Below are 25251 nucleotides of genomic sequence, written 5' to 3' on the forward strand. Positions count from 1 at the left end.
ATGATACCAGTTGCCTGTGACAACCCCTGATCTGTGGAGACTGTGTCAACTCCACATTTGTAGTATAACATTAAATCAACATCACATCAATATCATAGTTATTTGGACTGGACAATTATAACATGTAAGACTCACCCAGATCTTCGCAGTCAACACAGGGAGAGACAGAGGTCATTTTGTAAGAATACATTTCTTACCGTGAAGCTGCATTATGATCTGTCCGTCCCGTTGGAGGACTTGCCGATGTCAATCCGAACGGCCTTACTAGATGCCTGCCCCACGTTGGGAGCCAAAAAATGGTAATATCTCAATAACTTGCCATGTGGCCTTGAGCATCAATTGCAGCTTGACAATGACATCTCATGCTATTCATAAGTCGACAGGTCTGGAGAAAGTGCAGGCCACTCCATTTGAAGTACCCCAACCATTCCCTAATGATGCGACCTTGATGAGCTCGATCATTGTCGTCCCTGAAGATGAAATTAGGCCCGTGTTGTTAAAGCAGAGGCACAATGACTGGATTAATGATGTTATTTAAGTAGTATGGACTTGTCACTATACCATTCACAAAGTGAAGGGCAGTTCTGTATTGACTAAACACACCTGTGCACACTGTAATACCACCACCACCACCAAAGGCTTGTCTGGTGACAACTGTGGCTGATGTATAGCGCTCTTCTTGATGTCTCCCAACATCATTGGAGGCCATCATTTCTGCTCAGCATGAATCTACTTTCATCAGTGAACAGCATTGAGGCCCACAGGTCCTTCGCCCTGCGTAGATGCTCCCTGGCCCATGCAAGACGATGATGCCTATGCCTGGTGGTGTGGTCAGGTAACCTTGCAGGTCATCTAGTACGCAGACCACGCTGATGCAAATGGTTTTGAATGGTCTGATGTGACACTTGGGTGCCTCTCACCTACCTTAAATGTGCATGGAATTGTGTGGCATTCATCATTCGGTTCCACAGGGCGTTGTTCACAATTAAGTGGTTATCAGTGTGGGGTGTGGCCAAAGGATGTCCACTTCTAGGCCTTTCTGTGACTCTTCCAGTCCCTCTGTATCTTTGTTGCAACCTGCTGACAACAGTCTGTGACCCTCTAAGCTCAGTGGCCACTTCCGTCTGAGAACATTCTGGATGAAGCCTTGCAATGGCGAGGTACTGTTGATCAATTGTTAGGTGGTCTCATGGCTAATTGTTAGGTGGTCTCATCTTGGTTCGATGATGTCATGATTTCCTGGTTCTAATTGAACCAGGAAATTTATTGGGTAATTCACGGATCAAACACCTGTTCTGTATTTTGCAGTTGTTAGAAAACAGCAAGTTGTGCAAAAGTACTGAAACATTGAACAGCTGGACATGTGTATTCAAAAGTTTAGAGAAGTATTTACACTTTTAGTGATGTAAGGTGACAAAAAAAATAATTTTTTAACAGTTTTAATTTGATTTTTTGACGGTGTCCACCTGAGGGGTTAGGTCAGGTGATATTTTTTATAAAACCAGTCGATACGGATGCGGCAATACTTAATATGTCTACTTTTCTTTTTTCCCTATTTATTTTTTTTACTTTATTTTGGGAAAAAGGGGCTTTTTTTTTGTAACTTTTTTTTTTTTAACTTCTTTTTCACATTTTTTTTTGTCCCACTATGGGACTTCAACATTTCAGGGTCTGATCCCTGTTTCAATACAGCACAATACAGCTGTGTCTTACATTGTAAGATGCTTACAGTTGCCTAGGAGGCCTGGATCTCTTGGGCTTCTGTAGCTGGCAGTCCTGATGCCTGTTCAACGCATCGGGGCTGCCATAGCAACCATCGGGTCCCCGTCACCGCAGCACGGGGGACCTGAAGGGGATGTACAAGCTGCCGCAAACCCCCTGTATGCTGCGGTCAGCGTGACCGCTGCATAAAGGGGGTTATTCCGCTGGTATCGCTGTTTTCACCGATGCTGGCAGATACAGCAGGGCCCCTGCTGCTGATCGCGGCAGGGCATGTGGGGCAGCGCATTAACCTTAGGACGAGAATGCTCATCCTAGTGCCTGAAGTACCTGCAAGTTAGGACGAGCATTATCATCCAGGGTCGTTAAGGTGTTAATTGGAATCGAAATCAAAGTCTAAATTCTGGAATTGTGATCGTATCCTTACTCTTCTGTGACTTCTCTCATGACTATCAAGATCCGATTTTTGCGTAAAACATTGCTCACATTCTGAACATGAATACGGCTTCTTTCCTGTATGAATTTTCACATGGCTAATAAGATAACGTTTCTTTGCAAAACATTTCCCACATTCTAAACATGAATTCGGCTTCTCTCCTATGTGACATCTCTCATGTCTATCAAGCTCTGATTTATCTGTAAAATATTTCCCACATTCTGAACATGAATTTGGCTTCTCTACTGTGTGACGTAGCGCATGTTTAACAAGAGTTTGTCTAAGTGTAAAACGTTTCCCACATTCTGAACATGAATACAGCTTTTCTCCGTGACTTCTCTTATGTGCAAAAAGATTGACTTTTTCTGTAAAACATTTCCCACATTCTGAACATGAATACGGCTTCTCTCCTCTGTGACTTCTCTGATGTGCATCAAGACCTGATTTCTGTGTAAAACATTTCCCACATTCTGAACATGAATACGGCTTCTCTCCTGTGTGAATTCTCTCATGTCGATCAAGAATTGCTTTCTGTGTAAACCATTTCCCACATTCTAAACATGAATACAGTTTCTTTCCTGTATGAAATCTCTTATGTCTATTAAGAGCTGAGATCTCACTAAAACGTTTCCCACGTTCTGAACATGAATATGGCTTCTCTCCTGTGTGACTTCTCTCATGTCGAACAAGAGATGATTTATATGCAAAATATTTCCCACATTTTGGGCATGAATACAGCTTCTCCCGTGTGCGAATTCTTCTGTCTGTAGAAAGATTTGATCTTTTTGTGATCTCTTGAAACCTTTCACACCCTTTCTGACCAGCACTTGTGGTAGCAAACTGTGATTGGTCAGATGATTCCTCATGAACAGGGGGATTATATGATAGGTCTGTACTGTGAAGTCCTGGATGTACATTAAGATTTTCTCCTGAAGAGCACTGCATGATGTCTTCATCTTCTGCTTTATAATTTGGTGACAACAAGACGTTTCCCTCAGAATTCTTATAGGAATTTTCTGCTGAAGATACAAAATTATAATTATAATTTTTTTATCTAAATTACGACAAACTTATAACATTCTTATTATTGGGGTTGTCTCATCTCATTGTTACTAAGTCCAGACCACCAGCCGGCCAGGAAACAGCAGAGTGCTCCAGCGCCCACTGTTTTAGTAGCTCCCATTGCAGCGCATGAAAGTTATGGAAACTGAATAGACTGAATAGCACAGCAAACTATGCTGTTTCTGAGTTAGGGAAGCTTGCTGTGCTATCCTGTTTCCGTAGCTCCAGTGTGCCAGTGCTCTCTGTTGTATACCGGCCGGCTGGTGGTCTAGACTGTGTCTCATCTCACATTAGTAACAGCAACATAAGACAACCCCTTTAGACTGGAAGAAGCCATTCACTTTGAATCCTCTCATGGCTTTGGCTGACTACAAACTGTACAAAAACTGCACTTGTGATCCCAGCCTTATAAAGCTTCTATAACTTCCTGACAAAGTCCAGGATTACGGTTTACAATCGTTCCTGACTTTTATTACATACAGTAAATCATGACTTGATAAAACTCAAAAATTTGAAAAACCGGACCATGTCTGGAAACGAGCCCTGCCCTCTGCCAACACACTTTGCCCTTCAAGACTAATTGGACAAAATTTTACTACAATAAGGAGCATCATGGTTGGAGCTGCTTTGCTCCTCAGGGTCTGGAGACCCGGCTACCATTGGGTGAACAAGGACTGGAGCTTAGATCTGCTGCACGGCGACACACTTCTATCTCTATACTCCTATTGGTTGGCTTTTGTGTAACAATGGCGCATCTGGGTCTGTACATGACGGCTCTTACCTTGTGATATAAGAGGCTGGTGCTCCTCCATTACATGTCACTGCACACACGTGTATACACTGCACATGACGGCTCTTACCTTGTGATATAAGAGGCTGGTGCTCCTCCATTACATGTCACTGCACACACGTGTACACACTGCACATGACGGCTCTTACCCTGTGATATAAGAGGCTGGTGCTCCTCCATTACATGTCACTGCACACACGTGTATACACTGCACATGACGGGTCTGACCTTGTGATATAAGAGGCTGGTGCTCTTCCATTACATGTCACTGCACACACGTGTATACACTGCACATGACGGCTCTTACCTTGTGATATAAGAGGCTGGTGCTCCTCCATTACATGTCACTGCACACACGTGTATACACTGCACATGACGGCTCTTACCCTGTGATATAAGAGGCTGGTGCTCCTCCATTACATGTCACTGCACACACGTGTATACACTGCACATGACGGCTCTTACCTTGTGATATAAGAGGCTGGTGCTCCTCCATTACATGTCACTGCACACACGTGTATACACTGCACATGACGGCTCTTACCTTGTGATATAAGAGGCTGGTGCTCCTCCATTACATGTCACTGCACACACGTGTATACACTGCACATGACGGCTCTTACCTTGTGATATAAGAGGCTGGTGCTCCTCCATTACATGTCACTGCACACACGTGTATACACTGCACATGACGGCTCTTACCCTGTGATATAAGAGGCTGGTGCTCCTCCATTACATGTCACTGCACACACGTGTATACACTGCACATGACGGCTCTTACCTTGTGATATAAGAGGCTGGTGCTCCTCCATTACATGTCACTGCACACACGTGTATACACTGCACATGACGGCTCTTACCTTGTGATATAAGAGGCTGGTGCTCCTCCATTACATGTCACTGCACACACGTGTATACACTGCACATGACGGCTCTTACCTTGTGATATAAGAGGCTGGTGCTCCTCCATTACATGTCACTGCACACACGTGTATACACTGCACATGACGGGTCTTACCTTGTGCTATAAGAGGCTGGTGATCCTCCATTACATGTCACTGCACACACGTGTATACACTGCACATGACGGCTCTTACCCTGTGATATAAGAGGCTGGTGCTCCTCCATTACATGTCACTGCACACACGTGTATACACTGCACATGACGGCTCTTACCTTGTGATATAAGAGGCTGGTGCTCCTCCATCATGGCCTCCTTGTACAGATCCTTGTGTCCTTCTATATACTCCCACTCCTCCATGGAGAAATAGACAGTGACATCCTGACACCTTAGAGGAACCTGACAACACAATGACACCGTCATCACCCAGACCCCTCCAGTGCAATTTAACTGTATCACTGGTTTGTTAGCCTACTAAAACTTAACTTTTATCAGATTATATATATAAAAAAAATATGTCCCACATTTATAGTAGTAGATGACTGCATATAGAAAAAAATCTGACCAGGCATATATATCAGCAATAAGGTACTTGGCACTACGTATATGTGTATACAATACAATACTACGTATGAGTATACGCAATCCAGTATTATGGATAACAGATGAAAATATGGTTTGACCACTTATTATGATCACCACTCACGGTTTGTTGTATAGAAGATGCGTGATTTTGGTATCCAGACAACTGGGTGATCCATTGGATCCGTGGTAGTCCCTTTGTCTGCTGAAAAAAGTGGATCCAGATAATGCTTAGTTGCTGAGTCTCTTAGGTAATAGGTCAGGCAGGTAGGAGAATGTCCCTGGTGAACTGTTTTTTTCCCTGCCTAAAAGCGGAGAGGTCTCCCGCCTATATGCGGGAGAATCACCCCCTAAGGACCGACCCCACTTCTCGATGGCTGGCCCTATTATTCTGACCCTCTTGTTGTCTCCTGATGCTGGCCTAGTCAGATATTTTTTCAGTAGTCGTTCCCGACGCGTTGCCTCTGACAGGCAATGCTGTCAGATTCATCAGGGGTTATAGAGATGATGTAAATACGGTGTAATAACCGTTAGCTCGATCGCTCTTGATGGTGTCCCAGCTGAATAGATGCAGTCCAGACAGATGTCTGAAACTGCCCCCTTAAATATACCGTCATATTGTCTTTAATTAGTATGCAATTTAGCACTTACATCGCATCCCGGCGTGCGTTCCATTTGGTTGGAGCCGGATCCGGAAATATGTCACTCTGCGCGTGCGCAGTAGTTGACAGGGTCCGCTGTGGAATGCATAACGTCAAAGTCATGCGTCCAGGCTCGACCTAGGATACCACGCATCGACGTCAGTATGAGCACATGGCGGTACCACGTGATACTGTGGAACGCATGGACGTCATATTAATGCGTCTCAGGAGGTCCGATGGGGACGCAATGAATGGATGGTTTAGATCTAAATATAGGTTATATAGCCAAATGTGCAGGGATGCATGCAAAATACATGTGTTTATTTATGCATGGTGCCTAAATATCATAAATAGTCCAGATGCAAATGATCTGGTCTATTATGAAAGGTTAGTTATATGACACGGTTATCCTGCAATTTGATCCAAAGGCATTCCTTAATGTTATCTACATATGGTCTTGGGTATATTAGTTTTGGGGGGCTACACCGGTACGTGGGTGGGGGACTTTTTGGAGTGAGAGGACGGCTAGTCTGGGGTCAAGTGCATTATATAAGAAATTACTGATGTACCCTGGACCATTGTTGACCCCCCCCGCTTTTTTGATAATTGTAAATATAACCTATCGCGGTAGATGTATTGTATTTCCTATCCCGTCCATATTCTTTTATCTTTACACTTGTCAGTTGGTTTGGAGTATTTAGATACATCGGGGCTAGATAAAACATCCAAAGGACAATATTTCATTTAGGCCAAATGGGCTCAGTGTTTTTAGCCTATGAGTCCATTCTGTCTCTTTCTGCAATATTTTTCTATTGAGGTCACCACCTCTGGGGGATGGACGTATCACTTCGATTACACAGAACTTCAGTGACCTAGAATCTCCATCATGGAAGTTCTGTATATGTCTTGCGATTGGAGTATCTCGTTGGTGTCTAATGTCTCCCAAATGATCCCCAATCCTCCTCCTGAGTTCTCTTTTGGTCTTACCCACGTATTGAAGGTTACAGGTGCAGGTGCATAAGTATACAACCCCTGTAGTTTTGCAATTTGCAAAATCCCTGATAGTATATACTTTCTTGGTGGTATTACTAGTGAAGGTTTTTGTCTTCGTAATATGTGGGCAGGCTATGCATGAGCCACACTTGAACATGCCTAGGGGTTTTCTATCCAGCCAGGTTCCAGGTTTTTTGATCGGTGTGTAATGGCTGTGTACAAATCTGTCCCCCAGTGATCTTCCTCTACGGTATGTAATTGCCGGGTAGGGAGGAAGGATGTCCTAAATGTCAGGGTCAGTGAGCAGCAAGTCCCAGTATTTCTGGAGGATGTCCCTGACTTGTCTATTGCAGTTATCAAATGTGCCTACAATAGGAAAAGTAGGATCTGTTGTGGATTTTTTCACTAGTTTAGGAGACAATAATTCTGCTCTTTCTGCATTTACAGGGAGTGCAGAATTATTAGGCAAGTTGTATTTTTGAGGATTAATTTTATTATTGAACAACAACCATGTTCTCAATGAACCCAAAAAACTCATTAATATCAAAGCTGAATATTTTTGGAAGTAGTTTTTAGTTTGTTTTTAGTTTTAGCTATTTTAGGGGGATATCTGTGTGTGCAGGTGACTATTACTGTGCATAATTATTAGGCAACTTAACAAAAAACTAATATATACCCATTTCAATTATTTATTTTTACCAGTGAAACCAATATAACATCTCAACATTCACAAATATACATTTCTGACATTCAAAAACAAAACAAAAACAAATCAGTGACAATATAGCCACCTTTCTTTGCAAGGACACTCAAAAGCCTGCCATCCATGGATTCTGTCAGTGTTTTGATCTGTTCACCATCAACATTGCGTGCAGCAGCAACCACAGCCTCCCAGACACTGTTCAGAGAGGTGTACTGTTTTCCCTCCTTGTAAATCTCACATTTGATGATGGACCACAGGTTCTCAATGGGGTTCAGATCAGGTGAACAAGGAGGCCATGTCATTAGATTTTCTTCTTTTATACCCTTTCTTGCCAGCCACGCTGTGGAGTACTTGGACGCGTGTGATGGAGCATTGTCCTGCATGAAAATCATGTTTTTCTTGAAGGATGCAGACTTCTTCCTGTACCACTGCTTGAAGAAGGTGTCTTCCAGAAACTGGCAGTAGGACTGGGAGTTGAGCTTGACTCCATCCTCAACCCGAAAAGGCCCCACAAGCTCATCTTTGATGATACAAGCCCAAACCAGTACTCCACCTCCACCTTGCTGGCGTCTGAGTCGGACTGGAGCTCTCTGCCCTTTACCAATCCAGCCACGGGCCTATCCATCTGGCCCATCAAGACTCACTCTCATTTCATCAGTCCATAAAACCTTAGAAAAATCAGTCTTGAGATATTTCTTGGCCCAGTCTTGACGTTTCAGCTTGTGTGTCTTGTTCAGTGGTGGTCGTCTTTCAGCCTTTCTTACCTTGGCCATGTCTCTGAGTATTGCACACCTTGTGCTTTTAGGCACTCCAGTGATGTTGCAGCTCTGAAATATGGCCAAACTGGTGGCAAGTGGCATCTTGGCAGCTGCACGCTTGACTTTTCTCAGTTCATGGGCAGTTATTTTGCGCCTTGGTTTTTCCACACGCTTCTTGCGACCCTGTTGACTATTTTGAATGAAACGTTTGATTGTTCGATGATCACACTTCAGAAGCTTTGCAATTTTAAGAGTGCTGCATCCCTCTGCAAGATATCTCACTATTTTTGACTTTTCTGAGCCTGTCAAGTCCTTCTTTTGACCCATTTTGCCAAAGGAAAGGAAGTTGCCTAATAATTATGCACACCTGATATAGGGTGTTGATGTCATTAGACCACACCCCTTCTCATTACAGAGATGCACATCACCTAATATGCTTAATTGGTAGTAGGCTTTCGAGCCTTTACAGCTTGGAGTAAGACAACATGCATAAAGAGGATGATGTGGTCAAAATACTCATTTGCCTAATAATTCTGCACGCAGTGTAGTGCCGATTTAAAGGCTTTTTGTAATGGACGATCCGGATATCCCCTTTGATTGAACCTGGTTCTCAGGTCTCTAGCTTGGTTATGAAAGTCTGTTTTCGTAGTACAATTTCTGCGGATCCGCAGATATTGTCCCTTAGGGATACCGCATTTGAGATTTATGGGATGATGGCTCTCCCATCTTAGTAGATTATTTGTAGCTGTGGGTTTCATGTATGTTTTGGTGGAAATCATGCCATGGTTTAGAGTAATGGATAAATCCAGTCTGTGTTCATTGACCTCTGAGGTAAAATGCATTCCTATTTTGTTGTTATTTAGGTCAGCTACAAAGTCCGAGAACTGTCTTCTGCAGCCGCTCCAGAATATCAGTATATCATCGATATATCGGCCCCAGAAGACAATCCTCGACGTCCAGATGCTATCCTCTGTAAATACCAGGGTGTCCTCCCACCAGCCCAGGAACAAGTTGGCATAAGTGGGGGCACAAGGGCTCCCCATTGCCGTGCCTCTGAGCTGGTGGAAGTACCTGGAATCAAAGAGAAAGTAGTTATGTCTTAGGACAAACTCTGTTAGTTTACAGATGAACTCGTTGTGGGCTGTGAATTTGGTACCCCTGGTTTTTAGAAAGTACTCAACTGCATGTAGTCCCAGATCATGGGGGATGTTACTATAAAGCGCCTCAACATCTATTGAGGCTAGTAGGGTACCATCCTCTAATTGTAACGCATCAATTTTTGTTAATAGGTCCGAGGTGTCTCTGATATACGGTGGGAGTGCTGAGACAAAAGACCTCAGTATCTTATCAACGTATATCCCGATGTTTTGGGTTATCTAATTTATCCCTGATACTATGGGACATCCCTTGAGTGGTGTAAGTCCTTTATGGATTTTGGGGATTGTGTAGAAGGTGGCGGTCTGAGGATAGGGGATGAGCATGAATTTGATTTCATCATTTGATATTAGTTTGTTATCAAGAGCTTGTATTAGTAGGGTCTCCAGGTCATTTTTGAAATCAGATGTGGGGTCCCTCCCGAGGATGTTATAACATTTTTTATCATTTAGGATGGAATTACACATCTGTTGATAAGTAATATGATCCATGACAACTAAATTCCCCCATTTATCTGAGGTCTTCCTGAATTTTGATCATGGCCTCCGTTTCATCTTTATTTAAATTCATTTTGCTCTTAATTCTTTTTTGATCCAACTTTTCCAATTCTTTACTTACTATGTTCTGAAAGAGATCTATCGTATTGGATTCCATTGGGGGTGGTGATTTAATACTTTTAGGTTTTAGGTTAGTAAAAGGGCCCTCCCCGATGTTTCTATCTCCTTCAGCGAGGAGTTCCGCCATTGTTCTGGCCAGTGGGAGATCATCAAGGGGAATACCTAATTTAATGCTTTCCTCTAGGTCATTGTGCCTAAAGAACTTGTGCCATTTAAGCTTACGGCAGAATAGATGAAGGTCTTTAACCCAGAGAAAAGAATTAAATCTGGTTGTAGGTATAAAGGATATACCCTTGGTGAGTACTTGCATCTCTGCCTCAGAGAAAGTTTTTTTGGTTAGGTTGATTATCTGGCCTTTCTGGATGGAATCTATTTCTCTTGTCTGGGGCGGTCCCTGAGGTGGTACGGGGCTCCCCCAAGTTCTAAAAAATTGGAGGATGAGCCAGAAGGTCCAGAGGAGATGGGTCCCTCTGGGCAAGTGGCCCTTTGGTTGTTCCTGGATTGATTTCCCCATTTTTGATTTCTGGTTCTGGGGCCTCTTTGTCTTCCGTTACCTCTATATCTGGGTTTCCCACGATATATATTATCTATTGATCTTTCTGTATCTGAAGACTCTATTTCAGATGAAGAGATTTCTTTTGAGGGTCATTTTATTTGATCGTTTAGATGTAAATACGCTCTTTTTTCTTTGAATTCCAGGAGGTCTTTCTTATATTGATTATGCTTTCTCTCTTTGATTGAAATGTGGTATTTCTCCACAGAGGTTTGTAGATTATTTTCTTTTTTAGGGAATTCCGGATCGTCCTTATATTTTAGTGTCTGGTCAATTAGTGTTTTGAGTCTCGTTGATGTCCTTTCTAGGGTGATACGTTCCTCTGTGAGCAATAATCTCATGAGGTTCAGGGAGCTTTCCGTCAGTGTTTGTTCCCACTTGATCAGCAACTAAGCATTATCTGGATCCACTTTTTTCAGCAGACAAAGGGACTACCACGGATCCAATGGATCACCCGGTTGTCTGGATACCAAAATCACGCATCTTCTATACAACAAACCGTGAGTGGTGATCATAATAAGTGGTCAAACCATATTTCCATCTGTTATCCATAATACTGGATTGCGTATACTCATACGTAGTATTGTATTGTATACACATATACGTAGTGCCAAGTACCTTATTGCTGATATATATGCCTGGTCAGATTTTTTCTATATGCAGTCATCTACTACTATAAATGTGGGACATATTTTTTATATATATAATCGTATACTGGAGAATTTCCCAGCAGTGTCACCTCTCCAGTCAGCAGCTCCATCATCTTGTGGGTGAGCTCTAGGATCTTCTGCTCATGTATCAGGGGGTATGGGGGAGGCTCTGTGATGGGGTGAGGGGTCCTGCTCCGCCCTCCTGACTCCTGGAGATGGATGATGGGAGTCACACAGTCCCCCGATGTCTTCTTCACTATTGTGTACTCCTGTGGATGGAGAGAGACACTTAGGGAATAAACCCTTCAGGGGCCATGTGCTCTCCTCCGGCCCTTTCCTCCTGGTACAACGTGCCTACTTACCTTCTCATGGCTCCTACAACATGACTATTGGGCACTGGTCACATGACACATCACTCACCATACTGGGGGCTGATCTTCAGGTTCTCCATCACTTGGAAGGTCTGGAGGCCGTTCTCCAGGACCCTGGACTCTTCCTATCACTTCCTATGATGGATTCTCCTCCCCGATGTCTGACTTGTTACAGAATACAATAAAGAGGAGAGAAATCTAGAAAAGTTTACCTCTCCGCTCAGCAGGGAGATGATCTCCAAGGTGAGGTCTAATATTCTTCTGCTGATCTCCTTCCTGTCCATCCTTGGTGGCTCATTCAGGAGAAGGCTCGTATTGCTGGTTTTCTTCATGAAGTCTCCAAAAATAAGGAATAAAGGTTAATCAGTGAGTCCCATGTCCCCGATAATGAGGCCGAGAAAAAGTACAACTCATCCTGCAAAACTCAGACCCTCATAAAGCTGCACTGACGGGAAAAACTCTGAGCTCCGGGTGTATCTAAGCTCCTGGCAGTGCAGTGTGTATCTAAGCTCCTGGCAGTGCAGTGTGTCGAGACAGGAGATTCTGAGCTCTGTGTGTATCTAAGCTCCTGGCAGTGTAGTGTGTGGAGACTGGAGACGGTCACGGACGTTCCCGTGGCAGATACCAGGAGATCAGAGAGACTGGCAACACATGGGTTAAATTGACAAGTTCCTTGTGGATCTTATTGTGTCTGTGTTTTGATTAATGTCACACCCCTTGCTTCAGGTGTTGCTTGTTGGTAAATTACCTTTCCCATAAGTAGCCGCTTCTCACTCTTGGAGATGCGGTTTATAGATTTTCTTCCTGCTTTCTAACTAGCTGGTCGGTTGTACTTCTGGTGCTTCTGGAGTTGGCAGTTTTCTACTTTCAGATAAGTCTTGTCTTTTCTTATTGTTTTGGGTTTGTTATATTCCCTGTTGTTTGTATCTGGGCCTGAGAACGAGACTTCCTTTCGTCATCTGGGGAGGAATGGGTTGTCTCTGGTCCTAACCTCATTCCAGGGCCTTATAGGGAAATAAGGGCCTAGGTATACAGCATATGAATATTCCTACCTTCAAGGTCTATTCATATTGATAGGTAGTTAGGGCCCGGATTAGGGTTGTTTAGGAGGTGATCTGTTCCTTCCCTAGTTTCCAGGCCCAGTTACTGTTCCCCTTCCTTCCTGTGTTCAGTGTAGAGTTTTCCCCCCACACTGATCGTGACAGAGACTCCGGGTGTATCTAAGCTCCTGGTAGTGCAGTGTGTGGAGGCAGGAGACATGTCCTGAGTATCTCGGCACGGCCCCCCGGTCGGCACACAGAACACTGCAAACACGGATCGCACACGGAGGAGAATACACTTGTGTAAATCAGGCCTAAAACGACCGTACACCTTCAATATCAGTCAGATTAACCCTTCTTCTCCTGGAAGCTCTTTTCTCATACAAATACTGCGGCGTCAGCTTCTATGTCTTCTGGACGGGGGGGGCATCGAGCTGCTGTCAGACACGCATAGTGGCAGCGAGGAGTGGGCATGCTGAATTCATTGTGCCTAGTGCCGAGTGTCCACCAGTGGAAGTGATTCTGGGGGCCTCCAATACTTACCAATGTCGTAGTTGGTAAATTTGGGGCATGTAAGCCCTGCCTCGAAAACGTCCCCAACCCAAGTGTGACTCCCTTTTTTTGGCGGGGCTTACATAAGCTCCATTCAGTTTTGGCCTGAGACAGAAGGAATCGGTAGGTCAGTCCCTGCAAATTCAGGACCCTTGACAAATATGAACCCATCCTAAACTACATGGAGGCGCTGGCTTATATTGTTAGGCCTCATACACAGGAACGTCTGCATTGTAGCCACAACACAGTGCACAGAAGAGAAATGTATTTTATACCGCACTATATCCATGTGTTATGTCTGACCGTACCTTTACATACGTGTAACATGTCTGATCATAACTCTGTGTATGCAGAACACACGGTGCATCCATAAAAAGGCATCAAAAACAGAAAAGTACCAACTGCCATTGCACAGAGGCTGGTGCTCCTCCATTACATATCACTGCAGACACGTGTATACACTGCACATGACGGGTCTTACCCTGTGATATAAGAGGCTGGTGCTCCTCCATTACATGTCACTGCACACACGTGTATACACTGCACATGACGGCTCTTACCTTGTGATATAGGAGGCTGGTGCTCCTCCATTACATGTCACTGCACACACGTGTATACACTGCACATGACGGGTCTTACCCTGTGATATAAGAGGCTGGTGCTCCTCCATTACATGTCACTGCACACACGTGTATACACTGCACATGACGGCTCTTACCTTGTGATATAAGAGGCTGGTGCTCCTCCATTACATGTCACTGCACACACGTGTATACACTGCACATGACAGGTCTTACCCTGTGATATAAGAGGCTGGGGTTCCTCCATTACATGTCACTGCACACACGTGTATACACTGCACATGACGGGTCTTACCTTGTGATATAAGAGGCTGGTGCTCCTCCATTACATGTCACTGCACACACGTGTATACACTGCACATGACGGCTCTTACCTTGTGATATAAGAGGCTGGTGCTCCTCCATTACATGTCACTGCACACACGTGTATACCCTGCACATGACGGGTCTTACCTTGTGATATAAGAGGCTGGTGCTCCTCCATTACATGTCACTGCACACACGTGTATACACTGCACATGACGGCTCTTACCTTGTGATATAAGAGGCTGGTGCTCCTCCATTACATGTCACTGCACACACGTGTATACACTGCACATGACGGCTCTTACCTTGTGATATAAGAGGCTGGTGCTCCTCCATTACATGTCACTGCACACACGTGTATACACTGCACATGACAGGTCTTACCCTGTGATATAAGAGGCTGGGGTTCCTCCATTACATGTCACTGCACACACGTGTATACACTGCACATGACGGCTCTTACCCTGTGATATAAGAGGCTGGTGCTCCTCCATTACATGTCACTGCACACACTGCACACACGTGTCTACACTGCACATAACGGCTCTTACCCTGTGATATAAGAGGCTGGTGCTCCTCCATTACATGTCACTGCACACACTGCACATGACGGCTATTACCTTGTGATATAAGAGGCTGGTGCTCCTCCATTACATGTCACTGCACACACGTGTATACACTGCACATGACGGCTCTTACCCTGTGATACAAGAGGCTGGTGCTCCTCCATTACAGGTCACTGCACACACGTGTATACACTGCACATGACGGCTCTTACCTTGTGATATAAGAGGCTGGTGCTCCTCCATTACATGTCACCGCACACACGTGTACACACTGCACATGACGGGTCTTACCTTGTGACATAAGAGGCTGGTGCTCCTCCATTACATGTCACTGCACACACGTGTATACACTGCACATGATGGGTCTTACCTTGTGATATAAGAGGCTGGTGCTCCTCCATCATGGCCTCCTTGTACAGATCCTGGTGTCCTTCTATATACTCCCACTCCTCCATGGAGAAATAGACAGTGACATCCTGACACCTTATAGGAACCTGACAACACAATGACACCGTCATCACCCAGACCCCTCCAGTGCTGTTACTGGAGAATTTCCCAGCATTCCCAGCAGTGTCACCTCTCCAGTCAGCAGCTCCATCATCTTGTGGGTGAGCTCTAGGATCTTCTGCTCATGTATCAGGGGGTGAGGGGGAGGCTCTGTGATGGGGGGAGGGGTCCTGCTCCGCCCTCCTGACTCCTGGAGATGGATGATGGGAGTCACACAGTCCCCCGATGTCTTCTTCACTATTGTGTACTCCTGTGGATGGAGAGAGAGACACTTAGGGAATAAACCCTTCAGGGGCCATGTGCTCTCCTCCGGCCCTCTCCTCCTGGTACAACGTGCCTACTTACCTCCTCATGGCTCCTACAACATGACTATTGGTCACTGGTCACATGATACATCACTCACCATACTGGGGGCTGATCTTCAGGTTCTCCGTCACTTGGAAGGTCTGGAGGCCGTTCTCCAGGACCCTGGACTCTTCCTATCACTTCCTATGATGGATTCTACTTCCCGATGTCTGACTTGTTACAGAATACAATAAAGAGGAGAGAAATCTAGAAAAGTTTACCTCTCCGCTCAGCAGGGAGATGATCTCCAAGGTGAGGTCTAATATTCTTCTGCTGATCTCCTTCCTGTCCATCCTTGGTGGTCATTCAGGAGAAGAGGAGAGAACTGGAGGAGCTGCAGGCTTCTAGTACTGCAGGCGCCTTTATGAGAAGAGGAGAGGAAATCATCCAGGGGACAAGACCAGATGTCACCTCCAGAACCGCACTTCCCGGAGGGGCCCCTCTTCTCAGAGCCCCCACCACATGGATTCCAGGGGCCCCAACATGGAGATTTCTGGTGGCTCCACAGGAGATAAATGTCTGGTAGATGCAGGTCCCACCTCTGGGCTGTGCTCAGCTGTGTCCACAACTCCTAGAAAAGAGACTGGAGAGAGCACAGGCCAGGCCGGGCCCCGCTCCATTCATTCTCCTCCTGGATGCAGGGGCCCCTCACCAGGACAGTCAGGGGCCAGAGAATGATGACAACCCCCACTATCCCCACTACTCCTCCCCCCATCATACTAAGCTGAGGAGCGGAGAAGGATTCCTGTGTGTAATGGAGGAGAATCTCCAGAGGTGACATGTCTGAGCTCTCCACCACACTGTCTCCTCACAGCTCATCTTACCTGCAGGCTGGAGGAATGGCTGATACCAGAGAGAACAAGAGCCCTGACTACCGACCAGGACCTGCCCAGTATCTGCTGCACTGCCAGAGCTGAAGGACCTGCGGTGACGTCACCGTCATGTGATTAGTGCAGGGGGCGGGGTCAGCAGTGGAGAGAGAGGATGGTTAAGGACCTGGGAGTTACGTCACCGTCATGTGATCAGTGTGGGGGCGTGGTCAGCAGTGGAGAGGAGAAGAGGTGGGGAAGAAGTGATGTTAGTCATGTGACATGAGGGGGCGGAGCTTACTATGGAGAAGGAACTGTAGGATTGATGAGTTTTTCTCTATACAGCCAAGGAAATGCTGGGAGTTGTAGATCTGTCACCTGATATCCTAAAATAACAACATGGACATGCTGGGAATTGTAGTTCTCTGATATTCTATAATAACAGCCTGGATGTGCTGGGAATTGTAGTTCTCTCCTTTGATTTCTTATGATAACAGCCTGGACATGTTGGGAGTTGTAGTTCTCCTCTGTTTTCTGCACATGATTGCAGGGGGGGGCCATCTTTCTGATGCTGAGAGCAGTATTTAGAGATAGGATTTATAGCAGCGACACGGACTATGGGCGCAGTAGACAGGAGAGGATTGTGGGCATGCTTTGTGACCTGAGCAGAGGTCATTGTGCAGGGAGGGGGAGGAGGTAAGCTGTGACACCTATTGTAAATGGTGGGTCCTGTCTTATCTATACTGAGGTGTTAAAAATGATACAACTTGAGACTAATTCTATCTCCTCCTGTGATCGCTGCAGGTCCCTAGTGAAGTGGGTTCAGTTCACACCAGACATAAAAAGCAAGAAGAACGGACGGCGCTGCTCCTCTAGGATCCACAAGCAGATTAGATCCTAGACGGCTCCTCCTCCACTCCTTCTCCCTGCTGCCAAACACTGTGTCTTGTGTGGATTGCGGTACGGCTTCTACACGTTCCGTGTCCTCAGCTTCCCTCCAGGATCTGCTCTTCCCCTCCAGATCCCTCTATACCATTCAGACTCCTCCAGACTCCTCTCTGCTCCTGCAGACTCCTCTGTTCCCTTCCAGACCCCTCTGTCACCTACAGGCTCCTTTTTTTCCTCTATGGAAGCTTCTAGAAGGCTCCCTGTAGAAATGCTTCTCAAGTTGACCTCCACCCTACACACAATCTGTCTCCATTCTTCTGATAGGAAAAGGCATCTTGTTCCACCCTGTTTATGGGGAACAAAACATCCACTGTGTTGTCCATCTGAATCAGAATCCGTCTGAATTTAGGGCTGAAATATGATTAAGGCCAATCCGATTGCCCTGAGTTCCTTCATGTTTGATGACAGGAGATCTGATGATTGCCTTTTCTTTTGTACCCAACCTGATCCTGAAGTATCCATGGTGAGGAGGAACTTCTCCAGATGAAGAAAAGATTTCCTTGCAGACAAGTCGTCTTCTGCTACTTAGTTCAGATCTTTGTAAACCAATAGGAGGATTCTAAAATGACTGGCCAGAGAGTTTGGATTCTTGTCCCAGACACAGAGGAGGTTACAATGCAGAGATTATGTGAGATATGGACCAGTGGACCTTCTGTATTGGTGACCAGGTCTACAACTCTTATTGAACTGTTCAATTTTACACAAAGTTAATAAACAAAATGTCCAGCTCACCGTGTATCCTTTATCCTGGTAAGTATCCTAGGTAAGTTCTCCAGGTATAAACAGCAGAAAAAAGTTCCAGCACTATTGAAGATTCTGTTACTTTGTCTTTATTTTCGATAACAAATGACATCATGTGGACACCATCTCACACCCCCGCACATCGACTCGTTTCGAACTATACCGTTCTTAGTCGTAGGCTCAAGAAATGACTTCCCTCCTGGTGAATGGTAGATATCCTTTTTTTTTTTTTAATACTATATTTTTATTGCATTTTAAAGAGTACAACAAACTCTTAAGGTAAAACAATACACAGACAATCCCACTAGCACAGTTAGTCCATCGTTCCGAGAAAGAAATTGTATAAAAATCCCAATAGGAAATACAAATTGTACAAACACAGTCATTCATACACACATCCACACAAACACTCACTCCCCCACCGGACCATACAAAAGAAATCCTACTCAATCGAGGTATTACTGTTTGAGCGTTGATCCAAGGATCCCATATTTTAAGGAAAACGGTCAGGGATTCCCCTGTGTTCATAAACAAGCTTGTATAGCCTTAAATTACAGTTAACCAGTTGTATCCAATGTTGTTTGGTGGGTATTTTCGGGGTCTTCTAGTTCAGAAGGATGGTTTTCTTGCATAATATAAAAGCAACCTGTATAGTCGCCTACTGTATTTAGTGGGGATAACATCATTAACTAATCCCAAGAGACCGGTCCTCGGCATGCAGACCTTTGGAACGCCAAGTTTAGTGTTTATATAAGTGTGTACCTCTGTCCAAAAGTTCTGAATAATCGGGCACTGCCCACCATGTGAAAGAAGCCTTCACTATCGTACCCGCAGCGGGTACATTGGGGTGTGGTTAATTTATGCATCTTAAATAGTCTGCCAGGTGTATAGTGCACCATATGTATCCATCTCAACTGTGTAAGTTGGTCTCTGGCACTAACAACTGTGGATCTCCACGTGTGGCTCAGTTCTCTCACATGAGAGGCCTCCAAATCTACTACATCGTGCCTCCATTTGGTAAAAGATCTGTCAATCGGAGAATCTTGCTCAGCCATGTGTGTTGCATATAAAATGGACACTGGTTTAGTTAATTGTGCTCTTCTTATTACCGCCTCCACAGGACCACATTCCTGCCTCAGCGGACCTCTACCAAATGGAGTAAGGCAGGCATGTCTGAGCTGGAAGTATCTATACAGGCAATGTTGAGATAAATATTAAAAGACCTGAATAGACCCTTATCGTAAAGTTGTGTGAGATACCGCAAACCTTTCTGAGGCCAAAATTCAAAGTCTGTCAGAGAGAATATTTCTGACAAATCTTTATTCCTCCATATCGGCACTTACGGTGACCATCTCGTTTCACCATCCTGAACTGTATGTACGCTCACCCACTTAACCCAAATCGCCATCGTCACAGCCATAGTAGGGGTATAATGGCGTGCTGCATAGGCCCCATTTCTTTATACGAAGTTCGTAAGGGCCTCATACGACCCCGCCAGAGCTGCTTCCAACACTACCTCTGGGTTGCCAGCATCAGCTCTGATCCACCAATCCACATAACTCAACTTTACTGCCGCATAGTAAAGGGAAAGATTTGGCAGCGCCAAGCCTCCCTGTCCATACGGCGCCTGAAGGGTATGTCTAGCTATTCTGGGACACATTTTGCGCCACAGAAATGGGGTAAACATCTTATCCATAAGAATGAAATGTCTCTTCGGTAACGCCAGAGGTGCCGCTCTATAGAGATATAACAATTTAGGCAGGAGGATCATCGTTATTACATTAACACGACCTATAAGAGTCAGTGGCAGATTTTCCCATGCCTCAATTTTCCTAGTGATATATGCCATGGTGGGAACTACATTAAGCTGGTAAAACTTTGTGGCCTCTCTATGGATAGTAATCCCAAAATATTTAAACTGTTCTACAACTTGGAGTTTGGACTGCGTTGAAATATGAATCAAAATGATCTATCCAGCAGAGACTTGATTTAGCCCAATTTACCCGCAGACCAGAAAAGCTACCAAACTCATCTACAGTATCTAAGAGGTCATTCATAGAGCTAAGAATACCAACATGTCATCCGCATAAAGGGAAAGTTTCTTGGTTATCCCCGCCACCTCCCAGCCTTCTATAGATGAGCTAGTACATGGATTGTAGGACAAAACTTACCAGGAAAGATTAAAGGACCTTAACATGTATAGCTTGGGAGAAAGACGAGACAGAGGGGATATGATAGAAACTTTTAAATACATAAAGGGAATCAACAAGGTAAAAGAGGAGAGAATATTTAAAAGAATAAAAACTGCTACAAGAGGACATAGTTTTAAATTAGAGGGGCAAAGGTTTAAAAGTAATATCAGGAAGTATTACTTTACTGAGAGAGTAGTGGATGCATGGAATAGCCTTCCTGCAGAAGTGGTAGCTGCAAATACACTGAAGGAGTTTAAGCATGCATGGGATAGGCATAAGGCCATCCTTCATATAAGATAGGGCCAGGGGCTATTCATAGTATTCAGTATATTGGGCAGAATAGATGGGCCAAGTGGTTCTTATCTGCCGACACATTCTATGTTTCTAAAAGAAATGAGTAGGGACAAGGGTTCCATTATTAGTGCAAAAAGTAGAAAGAGGGCAACCCTATCTGGTGCACCTTCCAAGGGGAGAAGAGTCTGAGATATACCCATTTACCTTGACCCTGGCTGTTGGAGATTTGTAAAGTATTTGTAACCAGCATAAGAAGCTCTGGAGGAAGCACATCTGTTTGAGCGTGGCCCACATAAAGTCCCACTCCACAGAGTCGAACGCCTTTTCATTATCTAATGATGCTAGGACCCTCATACCCCTATTGTCATGTTGTACCTGAAGATTAGTGTACAAGCGTCTCAGGTTTATGTCAGTAGTTTTCCCTGGCATAAAGCCAGACTGGTCCACTCCCACTACAGAGAGGATCACCTCACTCAATCGTAATGCCAGTACCTTCACTAAAATGTTTACATCTAGGTTTAGGAGCAAGATAGGTCTGTATGAGCTACATTGGTCCTGGAGTCTTCCCAGCTTGTGTATCACCACAATGGTAGCCTCTGAAAAGTAAGGAGGTAAAGAGCCATGTTCAAAAGCATAATCAAAAAGCTTCTGGAGTCTGGCGCTATGTTCCTTAGAGTGGAGTTTGTACCATTCAGCCGGGAATCCATCCGGACCAGGAGCCTTTCTCACTGCCAGTGAGTTAATAGCTAGTTTAATCTCCACATCGGTGATCTGTGCCGCCAAGGCTCCCCCATCCTCTCGTGTGAGAGTGGGAAGTGGAATTATGGCTAAAAAGGTTATGTTTGCTGCAGTGCAAGTAGTTTTAGAAGCACATAGAGTAGAATAGTAAGAAGCAAATTGTAGACACACATCTTGGGGTTCGACCACCATTTCACCCTGGTCAGACATAACACTGTCTATTACTTTTGGGGGGTTTCTGAGCAAGTTAAGTACGCCAGAGCTCTACTATTCTTATCCCCCTCAAAAAAAAAATACTGGGCCAGAAGCTTCTTATGTGTAATTCTTTCCTGTGTGAGGCTATCGCATAAATTGATGTTCCCATCACAGATTTAAAGGCATCCCATTCCACCAGAGGGTCTAAGGACCTTTAGTTCTCCATCCAGTATTGTTCCATAGTCTCGTAGGAACTACTCGCCACTGGGAGGACATCTAGCTATATCTGATTTAGACACCATCATCTCATGGGAGGGGTCAATGGCTGCGATAAAATCAAGAGGAGGGGGGTATGATCCGAAATACCTCTAGGCAAATAATCACTGGTTCTAATATAAGGTAATAGAATTCTATTGGCAAAAGCTAAGTCTATACGAGACATAGAACCAGTGAAGGCCGAGTAGCATGAGAATTGTGTAGAGTTGCGATAAAGGTAGCGATATATCTGTTGGGATTCGAACCCGTGACCAGCCACATCCCAGGCGGTAGCCCTGCTTACTAGGCTACCGTCCTCTCTGGACATTACTCCCTGAAACCTATTATGTAACCTCAGTCTTGCCAAGCCTTGCTCATCACCCTTGATTCCCCACACCTGGTACTTCCCTATATAAGTCCAGCCCCTTGCACTCTAGCTTGCTGATTATTGAGCTCCTGAGCCTTGATCAAGCTTCTCCTCATCTGCTGCTCTTGCTACAACTGGAAGTCCACTGCTGACCAGGAATTGCCTACCGACTACTCTTCTGCTTGACCCTACCTACTGAACTGCTACCACCGTTGCCATCCGGATTGTCTAACTACGCTTACTGCCGCCTGCCCTGACCCACCGCCTGCCCTGACCCACCGCCTGCCTACCGACTACTCTTCTGCTTGTCCCTACCTACTGAACTGCTACCACCGTTGGCATCCGGATTGTCTGACCACGCTTACTGCCGCCTTCCCTGACCCACCGCCTGCCTACCGACTACGCCTCTGCCAGACTTCCTGCACCTACTACCTGCCTGCGGTCCTTGCCACTGGGCTCCACTCCTACCTCCAGCCAGCGGTCCTCTGACTCAGGTGAGCCTGTAGGACTGTTACAGAATAATCAGCAAGCTAGAGTGCAAGGGGCTGGACTTATATAGGGAAGTACCAGGTGTGGGGAATCAAGGGTGATGAGCAAGGCTTGGCAAGACTGAGGTTACATAATAGGTTTCAGGGAGTAATGTCCAGAGAGGACGGTAGCCTAGTAAGCAGGGCTACCGCCTGGGATGTGGCTGGTCACGGGTTCGAATCCCGACAATATCTCTATGAGCTCATGTGCTTTTGCTCAATGTATGTTATGGTGTAATCTTCGAGTTGGCCTATCAGAGTTTTCCCTTTGGACATCATAGACTGGGCCTTCCGGAAACACCTGCTGTTTCACAATATTTGGTTGCGGTTCCCAGCGATCATCCAATTTATCTGTAGGCCGCTTAGCATGCACCAATACTCTGTCACCAGGCGACAAGGGTGTAGTCTGCAGCGGTTGATGATCCCTGGGGGTTTGCTGTTGCAACTTCTCGTTGACCAACCGATGAACAGTCCTCAGTTTGTCTTGGTGCTCCTGCATCCATGAGTCAGCTGTCCTAAGTAATTCTTCCGAAAGAGGTCCAAGGTTCATTTCGTCAACTTCTTGCCTTGGACGACTAAACAGCAGCATGTGTGGAGTATAGCCGGTAGTGTTATGACCATGATTATTATATGCCCAGAGTAGTTCAGGCAAATACTCTGGCCAGCGCAGCTTACATTCTTTCTCCAGAATACGGAGCATCTATAAAAGCATCCTGTTGAATCTTTCACAGGCCCCATTACCCTGCGGATAGTATGGCGTCGTTCTTCGCTTCTCAATCCCATGCAGCCGACACAGCTCTTTCATCAACTTTTCTTGGACGCAAGCTCCTTGATCAGAATGAATCCGCTTCGGGCATCCGTACCCCTGGATGAAGTGCTGGCACACTGCACAGGCGGCAGATTCCTGCCACAGAGAACTTTGTAAAGGGATCAGTTATCACAAGGCAATACTGGTGGCCACTCACTGACTGGCCGATCAAGATGTAATCGATCATTAGGATCTCCAGTGGCACATACGTTCTAATAACTTGATTCGGAGATCTCTGTTCAGGAGGCTTCGCCAGCTCACACGCTTGACACTTTTGGCACGTTTCACAGACAACCTGCTCCAACTGTGGGCAGTATACGAATCTCTGTACCCAGTTGTATGTCTTCTCCGCTCCAAAGTGAGCACCCTTTTCATGTCCCTCAAGAGCCACTCTTCGGGCCAGGCTACTAGGTATTACCATCTGCCACCTTTCTTTGAGATTGGTAGGCAGAAACACCTTCCAGTACATGATTCCATTTTGTATTCGCAGCCGATCCCACTGCTGCAACAGCTTCCATCCGTCTGATGAAATGCAAATACGCTCTTCAATCTTGGGGCACATCCCAGTCTTCACCCAGTTTTTGATCTTTTTTAAGTCAGGGTCATCATCTTGCACTTGCGCCCATTCTTCCTCAGTCTTCCCCAAAAACACTGTGTTGTCAGTAGCCACCCCACTTGAGCTGGCCATAGATGACTGCCGAGGTACTCTACCAAGATCGGGTATCTCAGTCCCTTCATCTTCTTCGTCAACCTCACCTACTGGGACATCCCAGGTGACTCTAGGCAGTGCATCCACATTTGCATTATCTTTACCTGCATGGTATTTGATGGTATAGTCAAACTTCACCAGTCTAGCCATCCATCTCTGACTTCTATCAGTGTAGAGTGTGAATGGTCTGTCATACTGAGCATATACCAGGATGGGGGCACTAATCAGGGCTTTCTTCAATTCGTCAAATGCTTGCTGCTGAGGCAGTCCCCATGATATGTGCCGTGTCATCGGACCGTGGGTTGTCCCCCTCAAGAGTTGGTGTAGCGGTCCGGCGATCTTTGCAAAGCCCTTTATAAATCTTCGATAATACCCAGCCATTCCTAGGAATGCCTTCACTTCTCGAAGCGTCTTAGGTTGCGGCCACTTACTCTCTGCCTCTAACTTACTCTCCGTAGGATGAACTTCCTCAGCTGATACGATGTGTCCCAGATACTCTAGTTTTTTTTGGAAGAGAGGACACTTCCTCGGTTTGATCATAAGGCCATGAGCACGTAGCCTACTTAACACTTGCCGTAATCTCCTCAAATGTTCTTCAAATGTAGGGCCATGGACTACTACATCATCCAGATAGATCAGAATTGACTTAAAGTTCAGTTCACCTAGGCAGTGTTCTATTAGGCGTTGGAAAGTACCCGGGGCATTTGTCAGCCTGAAGGGCATTCTGTTGAATTCCTACAGCCCCATGGGTAGAATAAAGGCTGTCTTCTGTCTATCCTTCTCTGCTATAGGTACTTGCCAGTAGCCACTCGCCAAGTCCAGAGTTGAAAAATACTTGGC

At 45.3% G+C, this 25251-nt stretch overlaps 1 protein-coding gene and 1 long non-coding RNA gene across 5 annotated transcripts; both read right to left on the minus strand.

The window, feature by feature from the left end:
* Positions 1-1822: 1822 nt before the first annotated feature.
* LOC120991157 (gastrula zinc finger protein XlCGF17.1-like) lies at positions 1823-5233 on the minus strand. Of its 2 annotated transcripts, XR_005776504.1 has the most exons (3): positions 5184-5233; positions 2013-3171; positions 1823-1973 (listed from the first exon to the last, which is right to left on the minus strand). XR_005776504.1 is itself a non-coding variant. In XM_040420067.1 (2 exons), the coding sequence occupies exons 1-2, from the start codon at positions 5215-5217 to the stop codon at positions 2093-2095; spliced, it is 1113 nt and encodes a 370-aa protein (XP_040276001.1). In that variant the 5' UTR covers positions 5218-5233; the 3' UTR covers positions 1824-2092. The 2 variants fall into 2 exon arrangements, 1 of the variants encoding a protein (XP_040276001.1); XM_040420067.1 differs by having other exon boundaries at positions 1824-3171.
* Positions 5234-11778: 6545 nt separating this feature from the next.
* Positions 11779-16676, minus strand: LOC120991178. 3 transcript variants are annotated; one of them, XR_005776522.1, is made up of 3 exons: positions 16653-16676; positions 12144-12268; positions 11779-11829 (listed from the first exon to the last, which is right to left on the minus strand). It is a non-coding gene; the product is annotated as an uncharacterized LOC120991178 (long non-coding RNA). The 3 variants fall into 3 exon arrangements; XR_005776520.1 differs by lacking the exon at positions 16653-16676 and adding an exon at positions 15347-15393; XR_005776521.1 differs by lacking the exon at positions 16653-16676 and adding an exon at positions 14962-14987.
* Between the last annotated feature and the right edge of the window lie 8575 nt (positions 16677-25251).

Source organism: Bufo bufo, chromosome 2 (assembly GCF_905171765.1).
Source record: "Bufo bufo chromosome 2, aBufBuf1.1, whole genome shotgun sequence".
Lineage (NCBI taxonomy): Eukaryota > Metazoa > Chordata > Amphibia > Anura > Bufonidae > Bufo > Bufo bufo.

Excerpts from the sequence above, each read along its gene's own strand:
- LOC120991157 (XM_040420067.1), bottom strand. The coding sequence starts at position 5,217 with ATGATGGAGGAGCACCAGCCTCTTATATCACAAG. Across the intron at positions 3,172-5,183 it reads CCAGCCTCTTATATCACAAG|AAAATTCCTATAAGAATTCT; the intron begins GTAAGAGCCGTC and ends TATCTTCAGCAG.